Genomic DNA, 19,611 nt, shown 5'->3' with positions numbered 1-19,611 from the left:
TATATAGAAGATATTGTAGCTTTTAAATCCACATATGCACTGGTTCGAAAAGATTCTTTAGCCATTTTCATTATATTGTTGCACAAATCCTGTTAGGTGTATGTCATTTAGGTTCTGGAAAATTTTCTACCTGGAGGAAAATATTTCCTCTTTTTTTCCTCCTGGACGAAATTTTTTCCTCGAGGCGGAAAATTTTTTTACTCCAGGTGGAAAATGTTTTCCTCCTGGTGGAAAATTTTTCCTCTAGGCGGAAAACTTTTTCCTCTAAGCGGAAAATTTTTCCTCCAGGTGGAAAATTTTTTCCTCCAGGTAGAAAAATTTTCCTCTAGGCTTTCCTCGTGTTAGAAAAAACATTTCCTCCATATGTTATGCTTTGTTGTATTTGATTTATAGATAAATGGATTCAGATTACCAACGAAGGTTTTGGGACTCGGAGATATCGAGGGCAAACGTTAATTGTAGATCGAACTTTTGGAAAGCCGTGTCGGATATTAAGTTCAAGCTGACTCCATCCCAAATAAAGAAGTTCGAGGATAGTTGTTTTGGCCACTTTTTGAAGGCCAACGAGATACAATTTAGTGGCCACATCGTCAACAGCATGCTGTATAGGCAGTGTGTTTGCGACGACAAGGATTCTATGATACTCAATTTTGGAGGGCGCGGTGCTAGATTTACACGGAGAGATTTCACCATAATTACAGGTCTATGGTTTGGTTACGAACCCAATAGGCGAGTTAACATCTCTACTCGTATTTGTGACATGTATTTTGGCGGAAAACAAAAGGTCACTAACTCGGAGATAATCGAAGCTTTCATGACCGCACAGTGTCAAGACAATGATGAAGCCGACGATGATAGATTGAAGTTGGCTTTATTATATTTCCTAGAGACGGTTCTTCTAGGCAAAGAAAGCATGGCCACCGCACCTCATAATCGCTTGGAGATGGTGGATGATTTAGAGTACTTCAATAACTATCCATGAGGTACTTTATCATATACTACCACCATTAGATCGTTGAAGAGTGCTTTTGAGCATAGAGAGTCCATGGCTTTAAACAAGTCAAAGAGTTATAGTCTTTGGGTTTCCTTTGGCTTTCATGGTAAGTTTGTCACACTATTATTTAAAGTTTATTACACTTGTATTTATGGTGTGTATTTCTTTACTTATTCATTATTAATTAATTGTTTGACAAATTTGGGGTTTTGAGACAATTCCTTCGTTAGGTCAAGCATTTAAGAAGAAGTTGCTGGACATGGCATTCCCTCGAATTCTTAATTGGCATGTTTCACAAGTGCCAAGATTTGAGAAAGCCACTAAACTCTTCGATCATTGTGATGTAAGTATATGAGTTCTTCCACTTATATGTACAAATATATATATATATATACATTCCAACATAGTAATATTATTTATACACTTTTGCAGTATTTGTAGGAATATTAGTATTACTTAATAATCACTTGATGATAATCCCTTTTGTCTTTTGCAGTATCCCGTTCATGGCTTAATGAATGTAACTAAATTTGAGCGTGCATATATTGGCAAAATTGCATGGGATGTACGTCATGACAGTACTCCATACAATGTTGCACCTGCTGTCCGAGACAAGCCACCACAGGCAAGTCATGATGAAAAAGATGAAAGTCTTCCACTTACAAGAAGTGGAAGAAGTAAGAAACGAAAAGAGGCGTCTGTGGAAATTATGGATAAAGGAGGGAGGCAGCGAATGGGACATAAGCCGACAGACCAGCCTTCATCATCGACTACAGGAGTTACTGCTCATGTTCGTGTTAAACCATCGATTCCATCCCAACCTCCAACGACTCCATCCCATGATGAGGTTTGAATAAATTGTATGAATATTTATCTTTTTTTTTATTGCGAGTACTAATCATTATTGTTTCTTTTAGGTACCTTTGAGAGAGAGATTAACTATCCTTGAAGGCGAAGTGGCTAATGTATGGCAAGACGTTAAGGATTTAAGAATCGCCATGCTTAGAGAGTTTGTAAGTTTGGACACCAAGCTTGATAAGTTAATGAAGCACCAAGGAGTGGTAGTTAGTGCTGATGGGTTGGGATATGGGATGGAAGCGGACGTTGAAGGGGATGAAAATAAAGAAGAGTTTGGTCCCGATGCGACCCCCGTTGATAGACAGTCACGTCCATCTATTGTAGACGATGCAGGACCAAGTGTTACGATTATCAAGAAAGTGTCTCCATCAAAGTTTCCTGCCGGGAGACGTGCAAGAAAGGTAGCAGCTGCTAAGCAAAGTATAGATATTGGGAGGCGGGATAGGAAGGTGGTAGCAGCTATTACAACTCCTTACAGTGTTGGAGGCTTGCGAAAAAAACTACAACGCACTTTACCAGGTACATATTCTACTTTGAAGTTCGACCCATACAAACCAGTACCCACACGACTTGTAAAAATTTTTGACCAATTTATGAAGTCCGGTTGGGCAGCAAAGGTTGATATGGACGTTTTGACTGCGGGTAAAGACTTTTTCCAGTTGCTTTATAACCAGTGAGAAGTGGCTAAATCACGATGTAAGTATTTTCCGATCAAGATTTTTATTTTATAATTTGATAAATTCCATAGATAGTTGTTCAACTGCATGGATGTAATTTAAAATTAACTCGTCTTTCAATGCAGCATATGGAAGTCCTGCCTTACTTATTTTGTGTACGTGCCAATCGATTTCCTAATTTTTTTATCCTAGTTTTGAGGTGATAGATGGAGGATTTTGGGTAAGTAAAGGCCAGGTGTCCTATATGTGGCTATTGTGATTTTGGGTAACTAATAATTTATTTTGTTGTAGGTATACATTGAGCAATGTTATGGAAAGTTCCTTGCCAATCCATCTAAGTTCCAATTCTCATATGCAATGCAAGAATATGTATTGGGGATTCGAATGAAGGATTCGAAGCCATGGAAATGCATAAATCATGTAAAATATACATGTCCAAATTGTGTAATGTTAACTATTCATTTATTCATGTGCCGTCCTTTATTTGTTGTGCTAACTGAAATCCTGTAATGTATTGACAGTTGTTGATTCCACTAAACAAGTGCAACATACATTGGCTGGTAGGGCACGTGGACTTGAAAGAGCGTCGTATGACTGTATATGACTGAGATAAGGCTGGCAACCTAAATAGGGGAGAAATTTATTTCCAGAAATTATGCATAATGTTACCATATTTACTGCGGTCTGCATTCTTTTATGAGCAGCAGTCGGATCTTGTAGACTTTGTTGATGAGTTTACATGTGAATGGGCACAAAATACCCCTTAGCAAAGTAACGGGTAAAACCCCTTAATACGTACATGTTTGTTGAATAAATATTAACTATTGAATATGGTTCTAATAATACTAATATATGTTATAATAATTATTTTTTTGTAGTGGTGACTGTGGCATGTTTACACTCAAGACCATCGAGTTTTTACATACTAGATTACCAGTGACATCCACATAAGATGACATGGAGTTCTTTAGGAAGAAGTATGCATAAGAGGCTTACAACAAAGAACTAAGCATATAAGCTGAGTGGTGATGTATTTTTCTTTCCTTTTGTCATGTTTATAGATGCATATTCTTTATTATATTAGACTTTTAATTGTAAAGATAATGGTGGCTTATAATGTTCATTTAACAAAGATAACGATGTGGTATTGATGTAAGGATAAGTAATTGACCTTATAGGAAACGTGCCATGTTTATCTATTAGAATTCCGTTATGCACAAACGCCTTATGAGCTAAATTGCAAATTTTAAAAAAATTTCCGCTTGTCGGAAAATATTTCTTCTAGGTAGAAAAATTTTTATCCTGGAGGAAAAATTTTCCTCCAGTCGAAAATCCCATATGGAGATCAATTGAAGCCTCTGGATAAATTTCCGCCAGGCGGAAAAGTTTTCCTCCAAGCGGAAATAGTTTTCCTCCTGTTGGAAAAAATTTTCTCCAAGCAGAAATCATTGAATAATTTTTACTCCTATCAGAAACTAATTTCCTCCACTTAGAAAATCAATTTCTAATAGATTATTTAAGTTAATAGTGGGGTAAAAAAATGGAGAGTGGAGACAAATATTATATAAGATGAAGATGAAATTAACAAAAAATGTATTGAAATTTAAAATCAATAACCATTATAAATAAAAGAAAAAATGATATATGTTTATTTTTCTTTTCAAAATCATTTGGACATTTCATAAAATGATATGTAAACTAAAGATTTAAAATCAACTCCAGAAAGCCTCTTTTCATTTGGGATTAAATTAAAAAAAAAAAAGATTGCTAATAAATCTTCCACCGTGGAGTATAAAATATTATATCCAATATATGAAATAATTATCAAAACATATTAAACCATAACACTAAATTAAAACTTTCTAATTCGAAGCATAAGATAATGGATTCATACATCTCTGTCTATAATGTCCAACTCCCCCACATCGGCTACATCTACGTCCAATAACATCTTCACTTTCGAATGGTATGTGTTGCATCCTTGGCCTATCGGCTCGCCTACGTGTCCATCTTGGTGGAAGAACAATCGACTTGCCACATCATCCGGGGCATGCCATTATTTTTCATCTAACAAAGGGTAAATCGACTCAGCATAAGCTGCACGATATGCATCCGCGGTGTAGTAATGAGAACACATGTCATAAGGAGTAATTTTACGGTCTCTGCAAATGGAAATACAATGATCATAAGGATATTGATCAAGATCGATGACTTTGCATGAGCATGTTTTTGATTGGAGATTAACTGTACCCCTTAAACTCCCACCTTCCATAAGAAATTCATGCATATTAATGGCTTTCACATGTAGTCCGATGGACTCCAAATTTCGTAGTTTGAGTTGCTCTTCCACATGGTCAGTCATAGGCTTCGTCAATTTTGCACTTGCAGTACGTCGCTCATAAAACCACCTTTGCAGTAAATCCCGTATGTGCTCTATTAATGCTACTATTGGCATCTCTCTAACATCTAGCAAAATGCCATTCAAGCTTTCTGCAATATTGGTGGTCATGATAGTGTACCTTCTACATGGACAAAGAGAACGTGCCCACCTTGTAGGGTCACATGATCGAATGTACTAGGCAGCCCTACTGATTTTTACCTCAATTTGCCCCATATAAAACTCAAAATCTTCAACCAAATATGCACTAGCTGTGAGCATGAAACATTGTATTATTGATTCATCTTTCGCATGTCCATTTGCTTTAATATTTCTGCTTATATGGTATGTGCACAATGCATGGTATGCATTGGGAAAAGCTTTGCGTAATGCCCTTTCAATAGTGGGGTGTCTATCACTCACAAACACCAAATCCGAAAAATCTCCGATGGCATCCTTGAGGTTTTGGAAAAACCATGTATATGCTTGCTCGTTCTCTCCATCTCCAATGCCGAAAGCCAAAGGATATATTTGCTTATTGCCATCCATGCCTGATGCAATATACATGTACCCTTTGTATTTCCCTTTCAATGTAGTTGCATCAACAGCCAACATGGGTCTTATGTGGGCTTTAAATCCCCTAATGCTTGGTCCAATCGCCATAAAGAAATATACAAAATTGTTATTATCATTTGTTTTGATACGTGTAACAGTCCCAGGGTTCTTCGACACTAACTCATAACAGTAGGCAGGTAACTTAACAAAATTCTCCTCTGGAGATCCCCTAACACTGTTAAGTGCATACTCTTTACCTCTCCATGCTTTGTTGTAGCTTATATTCACCCCATATTTCTGCAAAAAATCATGTTGAGTTTCTTTGGGTTTGTAAACACATGCAATACCTTCATATTTATATTTGATAGATTGCCCAATAATCCGGCTACTGGCCTGCTTATGTTCTCGATGCATGATATCTAACGAGCAACTGTGTACATTATCAAAAATTCTCACAACAAATATTTCTCCATTTTTAAATGTGGTTGCACGTAGTCGCCATTTACTAGTATTTTCCAAGCAAACAACCTCATATTGTTGTGTAATTGACCGTGTCACCTTGAACTCCTTATTTTCTCGCACGCAATAGATACTCCGTTTATTCTGTAAGTCACGTTTGTTGCAAAATAATTGTCCAAATACTATACTCTCACAGCCAGTGAACTTTGACGAAAATATGGCCATAGAACCACTTTTGTTGCTTAATGATATGTGGTCACTTGTAGCATGATGAACCCTAACATCATCAACTCCTTCATTGTTCATTTCAGGATGCATATCATTATCATTGTCCGACAACTCATGATCAAATGATCAACATCTACATCATTATGATCAACATCATCCCCTGCTGCGTTGTGATTCTCACCATGATCAATATTATGCAACTGCTCATACTCCTCATCGTTAGGAAACCGTTCAGCATAATCACCTCCAACATCAACTCCTTCGTGGATGTTAAATGATGTCCAGGCCCCACGAACATCAACTTGATCTCTAAACTAAGTTTCTTGAACCATAATTTCTTGAGTTGTAGCCTGAATAGGTTCAGTATCAGAAACTTGTGGTAGACGAACGCCAATTGGAGGACAAGAAAAAGAATGAAGATTACTCCCACTATCCGAAGCAAATGTTGTTTGATGAACATTTCTACATACATGTTTAACTTTCGAAATCACCTCAACATACAATGGAGGCCGCATCATTGTCATCCCTCCATTCCTCACTTCTTGAAGAAAGCATTTCACATCTCTCTCACATCGTATTTCTGTAGGATCCAACTTTTCTGCACATCATCCATATATCCATTTTAGCTTTAGCAAATATTCATTTCGATCTATCTCAATAGAATTGAAAATCTCATCCTCTAACTCTGATTTTGTGCATTTCTTGCAGACGGAAACCATTATATTTTTACCATATTGATATTCCCAATTGCCACCATCATTTTGTACCAATGTTTCATTGTATAAAACCGTAATTACAATATTATCATCTTCCATTTCACTACAAAACTAAATGAATAACATTAAACTAAATCAATAAATATATAAAATTTTAAATAATACTAAACAAACATATTAACTGTATTAAAAAAGTTGATTCTGTTTTTTTTTTTTTTTGGGCCAAATATAACTTTTTCCTACTGGCGGAAAATTGGTGGAAAATTGGCTAAAAATTAGCTAAAAACTGACAAACTGGAGGAAAATGGCGGAAGTTCATCTTTTTCACCAAATTTCCTCCGTTTTTACTGTTTTTTGTAATTTTTTAGTTTTACACAAAATTTCCCCCATTTTCAAACCATATGTCACCTAAGTATCGTTAAAATCACATATAACAGCTCATAAATTAATTTCTTACATACCCATATTAAATAAAAAGCTTAAAAATTCCAAAACTAACAAAAAATACAAGAAAAAAAAGAAAGAGAAAATAGAAAAAAAAAACACATATTTCCTTACTTTCATCTAATAAGAAAAAAATTAAAATTTTTACCTGAGTTTAGTTTCAGATATGAGAAAATACAAAAAAATGAGAGTGAGAGGAGATGAGATGCAAAGAGTGGCCTGTTAGAGAAACCCTTAGATGAGCAGCTGTGTAGAAGAAGAAGGAAAGGGTAAAAAAAGCCTTTTACGTAATTTTCAATTTTATCAAGGTATTTTTGTCCCAAGGTGGCTACTTTAAAAAAAAAAAATTGTTATTCTTCAACAATCATGTTACGGGATGGCTATTTTTCGAAATAACCCTTTTTTTGGTATCAAATCTCTTTGGATAGTTTCCGTCTTTGGACTCATTGCTAGAAGTGTACAAGTCCCACCTGCATGGGCCCACATAAAGCAAGAATGAATTTTGTTTTTGGGTCCAGAAAATGACTCACTTGCTTAGCTATCTTCAATAATAAAATTCCTCACTATCTTTATGTTTCCTAAATCCTTAGTTACACCTTCATTAGATTAAAAATTTTGGTTACTTGGAATTTCTCCCTAGTCATCAGGATTTGCATCATCAAATCTGAGACAAAAATAGATAACCTTTTCAAATATAAGCACGTATGTGTCATTTATTTTAATTAATCCTCTCTGCGATAACAAAATCCCCAAACCAAAAGGAAACCCTTTTTTTTCTCCTGAACCTGCCAACACGGTCAGTGGTCATTACATATATTTAACACGTTTAATTGCCCACTTTTTTTTTTAATGTAGTAGGTTCACAATCAAAAGCTGAGCATATGATGATAGAGACATAGCAACTTGGGAAACATAAAAAATAGACTACTGACAAGTGGAATACATAAATCTACTGTTATGGTTTTGTGGAATGCTAAGGAGACCTTGCAGGAGAAGACAAGAACGGCTTTGGTGGAATCTGGACAGACTTAAGACTTCCTTCCAGTATAACAACAACTTTACTCATTTGTGGTCGACCGGATGGAATTGTCTGAATGCACCAAAAGCTCAGTAATACCATCTTCTTTGCCATCTCTTTTTCCTCCTCTGTTGTTACACCCAAAATTCTTAAATCTTTATCCAATTCTATGGCCTCGTAAATCCAATATGGAAAGTATATTTCACTAGTACGAGACACTCCAACATCAACATTCTTTCTTCCTCTAACCATTTCCAATACCAACATTCCGTAGCTATAAACATCGGATCTGTGAGACGCTCCACCAAAGTTGCGATTGAATACTTAAGGTGCTATGTATCCTGCTATTCCTCTAGCACTCGTCATCGATACTGTTCTCTAGATTTACTCTTATGGTCATTGTGACCCTAGCTTCGAGTGATGCTCCTACCTCTTACTGCAAGTCCTTCACCTTTAGACTCAGATTTCAATTCCAAGTCTCGGGACCTGAGGGTACTCACTACTGTTTCTAAGGACAAAGAGTCTCTGCCATACTTAATGGCATTCTTCACTTCTCTATAAGTCTCAGGCAAGGAGTTTAATAATATCACAGCATGATGTTCATCATCAAAAACAACATTACAGTTTGCAAGACTTAGTATTAAGCGATTAAAAGAATCAAGGTTAGCATCTAAGTCCTTAGTGGTATCCATTTTGGAACCAAAAAATTGTTCTAATAAAAGAATTCTGTCAAGTAAAGATCTCACCAAGTAAAGCTGTTCAAGTTTCTACAATATCTGTGAAGTAGTACTCACACCATTTACCTGCCTCAACACATTGTCAGAAAGATGAAGAATGATAGTACTCATTGCAATTTCATCAATTTCAAGCTTCTTTTCTTCGGTGACATCTGCTGCATATGACCCATCGATCACCCTTGCCACCTTCATCAGGACCAGCATAGCCCTTATTGTAACAGCCCAGACCACCCGCCTCAAGATATTGTCCGCTTTGGGCCCGGCCCGCACGGTTTTGCTTTTCCCGACCCCAGTACAACGGTAGGTCATAGGAAAAGGCCTCTTGAAGGGAAAGGTATCCACACGCTTATAAGTCATGCTTCGTTCCCCTTTCCAATCGATATGGGATGTTACAATCCACCCTCCTTAGGACCCAGTGTCCTCGCTGGCACACCGATCCGGGTCCGGCTCTGATACCACTGTAACATCCCAGACCACCCGCCTCAAGATATTGTCCGCTTTGGGCCCGGCTCGCACGGTTTTGCTCTTCCCGACCCCAGTACAATGGTGGGTCACAGGAAAAGGCCTCTTGAAGGGAAAGGTATCCACACACTTATAAGTCATGCTTTGTTCCCCTTTCCAATCGATATGGGATGTTACACTTATCTTCTTGCGTTAAAGCAATAAGTCTCCCTTTCCATTGAAGACTTCAATCTCCAATTTCGTAGACATCCAAATTGGCCAGAACCAAATCTCTCAGGTTTTGCAGTTCTGCACCAGTTATGCAACATATCACAGCAGCATTACAAGGTGAATTTGAGGATAAAATCATCACATATCTCCACCTAATCCTCAAATGCAATTTAACAGAAGCTCGTCACCATCCCAAGAAAAATAACCATCACCAAACCAGCCTGCTCCAACTCGGAGCAGATTCTTGTAAGTATTAAACTTGCCAACAGTAAGCACCTTTGTACCCATATCAGAAGGATTGAGCTTAGTGGGAATTTTCTTCAACTTAATCACTTGTTGAGCCGTCATATCTAGGATAAAGTGATACCTGACCTGAATATGTTTAGATCTTTCACGAAACACTGGATTTTTACACAAGTGGATTGCACTTTGACTATTTGAGTATAAAACAACCTCTTGATTAAGTGCTTTAAGTTCTGTCAACAGACCCTTAAGCCAAATAACTTTTTTTGCAGCCTCTGTTGCTGCCATATACTCAGATTCAGTTGTCAATAAAGCCACCATAGGTTGCAACTGAGACTTCCAACTTATACAATTTCCACCCAAAGTGAACACATAAGAAGACATAGATCTCCTTCTGTCCCTATCACCAGCATAGTCAGAATCCAAATACCCAATTAACTCAACTTCACTTGAATTTCCTTTATAAATCAAACCTTTACTCACTGTGTGCTTCAAATATCGTAGAAGCCATTTCATTGCCTCCTAATAATCTCGGCCAGGATTAGCCATGTATCTACTTAAGACACTAATGGCATGAGCTAAATCTGGCCTAGTGCAAATCATCACATACATCACAGATCCCACAGCATTTGAATATGGTACAACCACCATATCTTCCTTCTCTTGCTCTATAGTTGGACATTGCTCACTAGACAGCTTGAAATGTGTCCACCAAGTGGAACATTTGCTGGTTTTGCACCTTCCATAGAAAATCTGGACACCACTTTCTAAATGTAGGAAGATTGCAGCAGCTTCATCTCATATCTCAATTTGTTTCTCACAATTTCTATTCCTAAAATCTTCTTGGCTTGTCCAAGGTCCTTCATTTCAAACTTAGACTTGAGTGAATTCTTCACAAAATGTATAATTTTACCATCTCGACCTGCCAACAGCATATCATCCAGATATAATAAAAGTTACACTGCCTTGTCTATCATAGTGTCCTTAAAATATAAACAGCTGTCAAAATTATTTCTCACAAAACTAGCTTTTACCACAAATGAATCAAACATTTTATACCATTGTCTTGGTGACTGCTTAAGTCCATACAATGATTTCTTAAGCAAACACACAAGATCTCCACCTTTTTCCTTAATTTCAAAACCTTCAAGTTGTCTCATGTATATAGTTTCTTCTACTTCTCTAGGAAGAAACGCAGTCTTAACACCCATCTGTTCTAACTCCCAATCAAATTGAGTTACCAAAGCCAACATGACCCTTATGGTTGTATACTTGACAACCGGTGAGAAAATTTCATTGTAGTCTATGCATTCAACCTGAATAAACCCCTTAGCCACTAATCTGGCTTTAAATCTCACTGATTCAGATTTTGTCATTCCTTCCTTGACTTTGTAGATCCATTTATAATCCACAATTTTCTGGTTTACAGGTGCTGGTACCAACTCCCAAGTCTCATTTTTATGTAAAGATTCCATTTCTTCAACCATAGCTTCTTTCCATTTTGCAGCTTCCTTTGATTTCACAGCTTCTAAATAACTTCTTGGCTCATTATCTATAAGATCTTGAAATGCCACCAAGGCAAAAGCTATGAAATCTGCATAGCTGTACTTCCTATTAGGCTTCACTTGCCTTTTTGCTCTATCTCGGGTCAGCAAGTATCCTGGTGAAGCTATATTTTTCTGTCTTGGACTTGAGGATTTCTGCTTTGGTTATTCATCTTCTGACTCTTCATCTGATTGGGCAGGTGTATGCTTTTCTGGTTCATCAACACTTGCAGGTTCAAGGATAGCTTCATCATATGGCTTATCACTTAGATTTTCATCCTTTTGACTCTCCATCTCAGGAAGTAAATCAAGACTCCTTGTTTCTAGCTTGTTACTTTTCTCATTTCCTGCACTGTTAGTAACTTTACAAGGCATAGAAGTTTCATCAAATATCACATCTCTACTTAGAATGACTTTATAACCCTAAATTTCTTTATCCCAAATTCTATAGCCCTTAACACCAGAAGGATAACCTAAGAAAGCACATTTTATACTCCTAGATTCAAGTTTTCCCTCAGCTTGATGTACATATGCAGCACAGCTAAAAATTCTAAGCTTGCTATAATCAGGCTTCTTATCAAGCCACACATGTTCAGGGGATTTAAAATTTAAAACAGGGTGATAAATTTACCAAATGCATAGTTGTCATAACAGCCTCACCCCAAAATAATTTAGGTAAACCAGATGAAACAAGCATACGTCTTAACTTATCAAGCAAAGTCCTATTCATCCTTTCAACCACACCATTTTGCTGTGGTGTGTGCTTAACAGTTCTATGCCTTAGTATACCATGAAACTTACAGAAATGATCAAATTCTCTATTACAAAATTCTAGACCATTATCGGTTCTTAAGGCTTTTACAGGTTTATTGGTTTGATTTTCAACAAGCAATTTCTATTCTTTAAACCTAGTAAATGCTTCATCTTTGGTTTTCAGTAAGTAAACCCAAACTTTTCGAGAAAAATCATCAATTATTGACAAAAAATGCCTATTACCACTTTGTGTTTGTACCTTGGTAGGGCCCCACAAATCAGTATGCACATGTTCTTGTACTCAAGTTAAAGCTAAGCCTATGTTGTTTACCTAAAATACAATTTTCACAAAATTCTAGCTTGCTGATTATGTCCTTGCTAAGCACATTCTGTTTATTCAAGTAGTACAAACCTTTTTCACTAATGTGACCCAATCTATTATGCCACAAAATAGTTTTATCAATTGATGAACTAATAGAAGCATTACTAGAACTAGTCACTATTTTACCTAGCAAAACATACAAACCATTCTTTTTCACACCTTTCATAACAACAAGAGAACCCTTAGTCACTTTCATAGTACCATTTTTAGTTTTACAAGAAAAACCAGATTCATCTAACATGCTAAAAGAAATTAAATTCCTCTTCAAATAAGGGACATGTCTAACTGAAGTAAGAGTCTTAATGGTACCATCTAATAGTTGTAGTTGCACATTTCCAATGCCAACTACTTTACATGACCGATTGTTTCTTAGGACTTGACCACCATCACACTTAGAATAAGAGTGGAAACAACTTAAATCAGGACACATATGAAAGGAACAACCTGAATCTAACACCCATTTAGATTTATCTTGACTGGAAGACACAACCAAGACCTCTGCAGGCTCCAAACCAGTATAAGCCACTGCCAAGTCACCTGTTTCTTGGCCTTTTTCTTTTTCATATTTTCTTTTCTTAACACAATTTTTAATAAAATGGCCCTCTCTCTTGCAGTAATAACATTTCCTGCCTCTTGTCCTACATTTAGATCTAGGATGTTCTGATTGTTAATCAAAAACTCACCCAGAATTGAAAATATCCAAATTCACCAAGAACCAAAATTACCCAACTCAGCAAGAATTGAAAATGCCCAACTCACAAAGAATTGAAGAAGCCCAATTCACCAAGAATTAAAAGGAAGAATATCCAACTCACCGAGAATTGGAAATACCTAATAGCTCTGATACCGCTGTTGGAAAAATTAGAGAGCAAAACTGAAAAAACTAAGTAACATAAACAACAAGAAGAGTTATCGAGGTTCGGCCAAGATAGCCTATGTCCTCGTTGCTCCGGTGAGAGCTTCTGGTATTTTATTGAGTAGCTACTATCATAGAAATCAACTACATAACTTAAATTATGAAATCACTCAGATATTCACAACCCAAAGCCCCTGTTACACCCTTTTCACTAAGTGTTCTTTTCCAAACTCACAAAGAACATCAATTATATGTAACGAAGAACACAAGGGAATGAAAACAGATTTCTTGGAGCTTTCCTGCCTTCTGCAGTTTTATAGAAATTTTGAGTTTTTTCTTCTTTTTTTCATTCAGAAGGAAGGAAACCGTATATATAACAAGTATTACCTCAAAACGACGTCACTCTACTTAAGATGTGAGGGAAAATAACCATTTTACGATTCTTTACTTCCAAAATAATGAAATGCACCGTTTTGACCACCAGAAACTTGAAAACATGCAAAACAGGTTCTGCAGTTCTACACCAGTTATGCAACACATCACAGCAGCATTACAAGGTGAATTTGAGGATTAAATCATCACAGATACAATACTTTCCTTTTTTAGTCACAGTTTTGCCAAGCCAAAATCATAGATTTTTGGACAAAAACGTTTATCCAAAAGAATGTTTGAGGCTTTATGTCAAAATGCAATATCCTTGTGTTGCAACCTCGGTGCAAGTACTCTAGTCCTTGGGCAATTCCAAGAGCAATTTCATACAATGTTGTCCAATCCAAACGACGAGTTGGGTTTGGAGATTCATGATCAAATATGAATTTATCAAGTGATCCATTAGGCATGTAATCATAAATCAAAGCTCTCTTTATGCCCTCGTAGCAAAATTGAGAAGAGTGACTATATTAACATGAGAAGTTCTACCTATACTTGCAATTTCGTTGATAAAATCTTCTCCACTGCTTTTAGAATCTTTTTAATACTTTTACTGCAACAAGATGACCATCAGGTAGTGTTCCTTTGTATACACAGCCATATCCTCCTTTCCCAATTATGTTTGCAAATGAGTTAGTCATTTTCTTGATATGTGAGTGACTGTATCGCTTCGGGACAAATGAAGTATAATTGCTTATAAATGCCTCCACATCAAACTCCTCTCTATTTTCTTTATTTCTAAAGATCATTGATACTCTCTTATGGACGGATAGAGTTATAGCAGAAATTATTGAAAGCCCAAGCACAGCGGCTGATGAAATGCCAATGTTCAAAAGAGTATTTAACTTGTATATCTATTTTATTTCATGGCAGTAAAATAAGAAAAGGAGCATGGTTGACATTTTACCTATGATCAAATTACGATCTAAAGATGATTCTGCAATATCAAGAGAAGGTGAGACTAAAAATCTGTAACTTCATAAATAGAAAAAAGAATGGTAGCTAACTTGCAACTACCTAAGTCATTAGTTTCCATCGTTTTGTATCTCTATCTTTCTAAACAGGGGAGATAATGTAATATGATTTACTCTCATAGTAACATCCTACAGCTTTTAGTTACATGTGATTAATTGTTTGCGGATCATAATAACCTTTTTGTAATCCTCCACAATCTGTATGTGTGTTTACCATGTTAGTTTAATGTGCATTTGTTGGTTACATCTCAACAGGATTTAAATCCCCTGTTTGTGTTCTTCCTTATTATTATTCCAATTAATCCAAGGGACAAAAATTAATGGCAAATTATCATATCTGATAGAAACTTGTTACTATAAACTAACGAAGTTAAATGGTTTATTTGGTAAAGTCTTTTGAAGTAGTGGATTTTTTTCCAACCATTTTATTAATTAGATATATAATATCCTCTTTTAGTAAAAAATGATATAATCCATTAATTATATACTCATATATTTTTAAAAGAGAAACCTTTATTCGTACCTTTAATTTGCGGTCTGGAACGTGATGGGGGAGGAAATGGGCTTTGCCGAGAAGATCCATTATAGCAAGTTGGTTGTTTGGAATTCCAGTCATAGCCACAAACTCCTCCGAATTTGGTATAGCCATTGCATAAAGAAGTATTCACCTTATATTTCATTCTAAATCCTTCTCTGATCAGTGCCTCTTCCATTATCGCAAAATTTCCGATGTCAACAAAATAACTCCGACCAATCCCAATTTTGAGGCTCGAATTGCAGCCAGTATTATCTCCTATAAAGCCATTCTCATGAGTAGACCCAACGGGGCAAGGGAATACCCGAGCTTCCCTTTAAGAGAAGAAGGACAATCATAGTGTATTGTAACTTCTCCAAAGTCTGAATCACATTCAAATAGCTGGAAATCGAAGGTGGTATCTCGGTATGTTGGTGAACATAATCCATTATGTAACACCCCGTCCCAAATTGCATGTAACATCCCACATCGGTTGGAGAGGGGCACGAAGCGGTCTTTATAAGGCTGTGGATACCTCTCCCTTCAAGACGCGTTTTGACAAAACCTTGAGGCCAGGGAGGAGAGAGGGAGTGAACCCTTGGCCAAAGAGGACAATATCTTGATGCGGGTGGTACTGGGCTGTTACAGTGGTATCAGAGCCGGACCCGGATCGGTGTGCCAGCGAGGACGCTGGGCCCCAAGGGGGGAGGATTGTAACATCCCACATCGGTTGGAGAGGGGCACGAAGCGGTCTTTTTAAGGCTGTGGATACCTCTCCCTTCAAGATGCGTTTTGACAAAACCTTGAGGCCAGGGGGGAGAGAGGGAGTGAACCCTGGGCCAAAGAGGACAATATCTTGATGCGGGTGGTACTGGGCTGTTACATTGCATCAGAATTCTTGCACGTTGACTGAAGTTGACCATTGACTGAGTGGGTCAAAAGTTGACTTTTTGTTCCAGTTGAAATTTCTAGTTGACCGTGGTACCGTAGCGAAGTACATGATGCCCTGAGTTCGTAGACTAGTAGCACGTCGAAAAAGGAGCTACAGTTTGAAAGTTATGGGCAAAACAAGACGAGATTCAAATTGTCCAAAAGGTGCCGGGAGTTGACTTTTTATGGTTGTAGAACTTTGTTTTGACTTTTGTATGGTTGTAAACTACTCGTCGATACAAGTTCATAGACTAGCGGCACGCTTAAATTGGACATTTGGTTAAAAAGTTATGGACATGTGAAGTTTCTCTAATACCGTAATATTTTAATATATCTGGCTTAAGTGAACAGTGATGTCACATGTCGACATCTGAGAGGTCTACGTGGGTGAACTTTTCCAACTTTTCCACTGGCCGCCTGAGTTGCCAACTTTTCCAGCCGAACCTTCCCACACGCGCTGGCTAGACAGGAGCGACTCTCCATTCCCGGCCAACCCCCAAAATTTCACGGCCAACCGACCGGCGACGCACTCGGATCGGGGCTTTTTCCGGTGGCGGCGTCGATTTCTTCAACCGCCGAGATCTCCACATTCCGGCCTCCATTCTTGTCACCGCGGGTCTCGTTGAGACCCTCTCCCTTCAACCTACAAAACCCCCAAAAATCTCGGCCACCAGCCACCGGACACTCCGCCACCAGCGACGGTTGCCGGTGACCGCGACGGCTCGCCAAGGAAATCACTATTCCGGTGAGAACCCAGTTGCACCACCGGTCCCTCCCCACTAATTTCGACCCCCTGAACTCAGATCCGGGGTCCTTTTCCTCCAATTCATGACGGTTTGAGAGAATTGAAGAGTTGAATCCCGAAAGCTTTCCTGTGAGATTCCGGCCACCTCGGGTCCGATCTCCGGGAAGTAAGACCAGATTTGTAATCCTCGTCTCTCAAGCTTCGATTCGGTATATTACTTGTCAATTTTGGTTGTCGTTTGTGTACACTCCTCGGGTACCCATTTGGGAGTTACCCGATAAATAATATTAAAATCCAAATATAATTAATTAATTGAAACCACCTTGCTCATGCGTGATAAATATAATTAAATCACAATAATAATCAGAAATTCATTAATAACCCAAATTTTCATTTAGCAGCAATAAACATATGTATACATATAAAACCAAATTGTCGGACCACTTCATAACTTAACCCGAAAGAATGTTGAATTTAGCTGGACGGACAGGTTTGAGCAAAGTTTTTAGGAATTGAAGCAAAGGTTGACATCCGCACCTGTCTTAACTTTACCTAATGGGAATGAGGGTTTTGAAGTCTATTGTGATGCATCCCATCAAGGGGTGGGTTGCGTGCTAATGCAGAATCAAAGGGTGGTAGCATATGCTTCACGGCAATTGAAGCAGCACGAACAAAATTACCCTACGCATGACTTAGAATTGGCGGCAGTAGTCTTTGCTCTAAAGAAGTGGAGACACTACTTGTATGGGGCCACATGCCAAATTTATACCGACCACAAAAGCCTCAAGTACATTTTCACTCAAAAGGAATTAAATATGAGGCAAAGGAGATGGATGGAGTTACTGAAGGATTATGACTGTGTGATTGATGATCACCCGGGCAAGGCGAATGTAGTAGCAGATGCTTTGAGTAGGAAGGCTATTGGATCTCTTGCTCACATTCAAGCCATCCAACTACCTCTCATGGTAAAGTTGAAGAAAATGGGGGTGTTAATGCATATGCATCCTTCGGGAGTCCTTATGGCTAGTTTTCAGGTGCGACCAGTGTTAGTGGATCGTATATTGGAGACTCAAATGGAAGACCCTAAATTGAGAACAATTAAGAGCAAGGTACAAGAAGGTCTTGATCCGGAGTTTTCCACAAGGAGGGATGGGGCCCTCGTGTATAAAGGATGACTTTGCATTCCTAATATTCCATAACTCAAGAAGGAGATCTTAGAGGAGGCGCATAGCTCGATATATGCGATGCATCCTGGAAGTACCAAAATGTATCGAATGCTTGTTAAGTATTATTGGTGGATTGGCATGAAGAGGGAAGTGGCAGATTTTGTATCAAAATGCCTAATTTGTGAACAAGTAAAGGCAGAAAGACAGAAGCCTTCGGGACTACTCCAATCCTTACCTATTCTTGTATGGAAGTGGGAAGAACTCAATATGGATTTTGTGTTCAAGCTTCCCTCTACACCCAGGAGATATGATGGTATTTGGGTGATCATTGATCGTCTTACCAAGTCGGCACACTTCTTACCTGTACGAGAGCGTTTTTCACCCGAGAAATTAGCCCAGTTGTTCGTGCAATGTATTGTTAGATCCCACATCGGTTGGAAAGGGGAACGAAGTATGCCTAAAAAGAGGATGTGGATACCTTTCCCTTGAGATGTGTTTTGACAAAATCTTGCGGGCTGGGCCCAAAGCGGACAATATCTGATGCGGGTGGTCTGGGCTGTTACACATTGCTAATAATGAAATCATCCCTTGAGATTTGGAGAATCTGGCTATTTTGGTCTATGTTTAATACCTTGTATTTCACATCCATTATATCAATGGTAGGTTGGCTTTTGTTGCAGTAGAGATGTAGATGAGGATACCCATAACCTTTCACCCTATCCTAGAAAGGGTAGTCAATGTCCATGATATTCCCGCAAGTGAATCGTTTGCTGCAGATCCTTAACAAATCCAAGCTCCAACATGAAGCAAACTTGATGATGACTAACAGTAAAAAAAGTGGAAGAAGAAGAAAAGGAGACAGTGATGAAGAAAGCCTCGAATTCATTTCCACTGAAAGACGTTAAGGTGGAAAATGAATTCTTCATGAACAAAATTGAGTACTACACCATAGAAAATATTGATGTTTAGTTTACTCGAACGAATTTGTCATGGCGCGTCTAGTACTCTGTTTCTACTTTTTCTTTTTTGGGTTTTTGTTTACTTTGGTCGTTGTATTAATTTGTTCTTCATTTTATTTTATTTTATTTTTTATATATAGCTGTATTACAACATAATGTTAAAGTGGTTGATCCTTTAAAATACATTGATTTAAATTGGAAGGAAAAGTTTAATTTTTTCAGTGCCACAATTTAAACTAGTTCCCACTAACAGATACAAAGATTGTATTAGACTTGAAATCTTATCGTAAAATATGAACTTAAAACTATCCAAAAAACAACATTTTATTGAATTTCGATATCCAAAAGTAAATAATCAAAACTAACAAAAAAATTGATAAC

General features: G+C 37.7%; 1 protein-coding gene across 1 annotated transcript; it reads right to left on the bottom strand.

The window, feature by feature from the left end:
• Positions 1–7,944: 7,944 nt before the first annotated feature.
• On the bottom strand, positions 7,945–9,267 carry LOC132803430 (G-type lectin S-receptor-like serine/threonine-protein kinase SD3-1). Its single transcript, XM_060816445.1, has 4 exons — positions 9,130–9,267; positions 8,757–9,003; positions 8,292–8,625; positions 7,945–7,972 (listed from the first exon to the last, which is right to left on the bottom strand). The coding sequence occupies exons 1-4, from the start codon at positions 9,265–9,267 to the stop codon at positions 7,945–7,947; spliced, it is 747 nt and encodes a 248-aa protein (XP_060672428.1).
• Positions 9,268–19,611: the final 10,344 nt, after the last annotated feature.

Source organism: Ziziphus jujuba, chromosome 4, assembly GCF_031755915.1.
Source record: "Ziziphus jujuba cultivar Dongzao chromosome 4, ASM3175591v1".
Classification (NCBI taxonomy): domain Eukaryota; kingdom Viridiplantae; phylum Streptophyta; class Magnoliopsida; order Rosales; family Rhamnaceae; genus Ziziphus; species Ziziphus jujuba.
The sequence above is the reverse complement of the archived record's forward strand: the minus strand, read 5'-3'. Positions and strand labels throughout refer to the sequence as shown.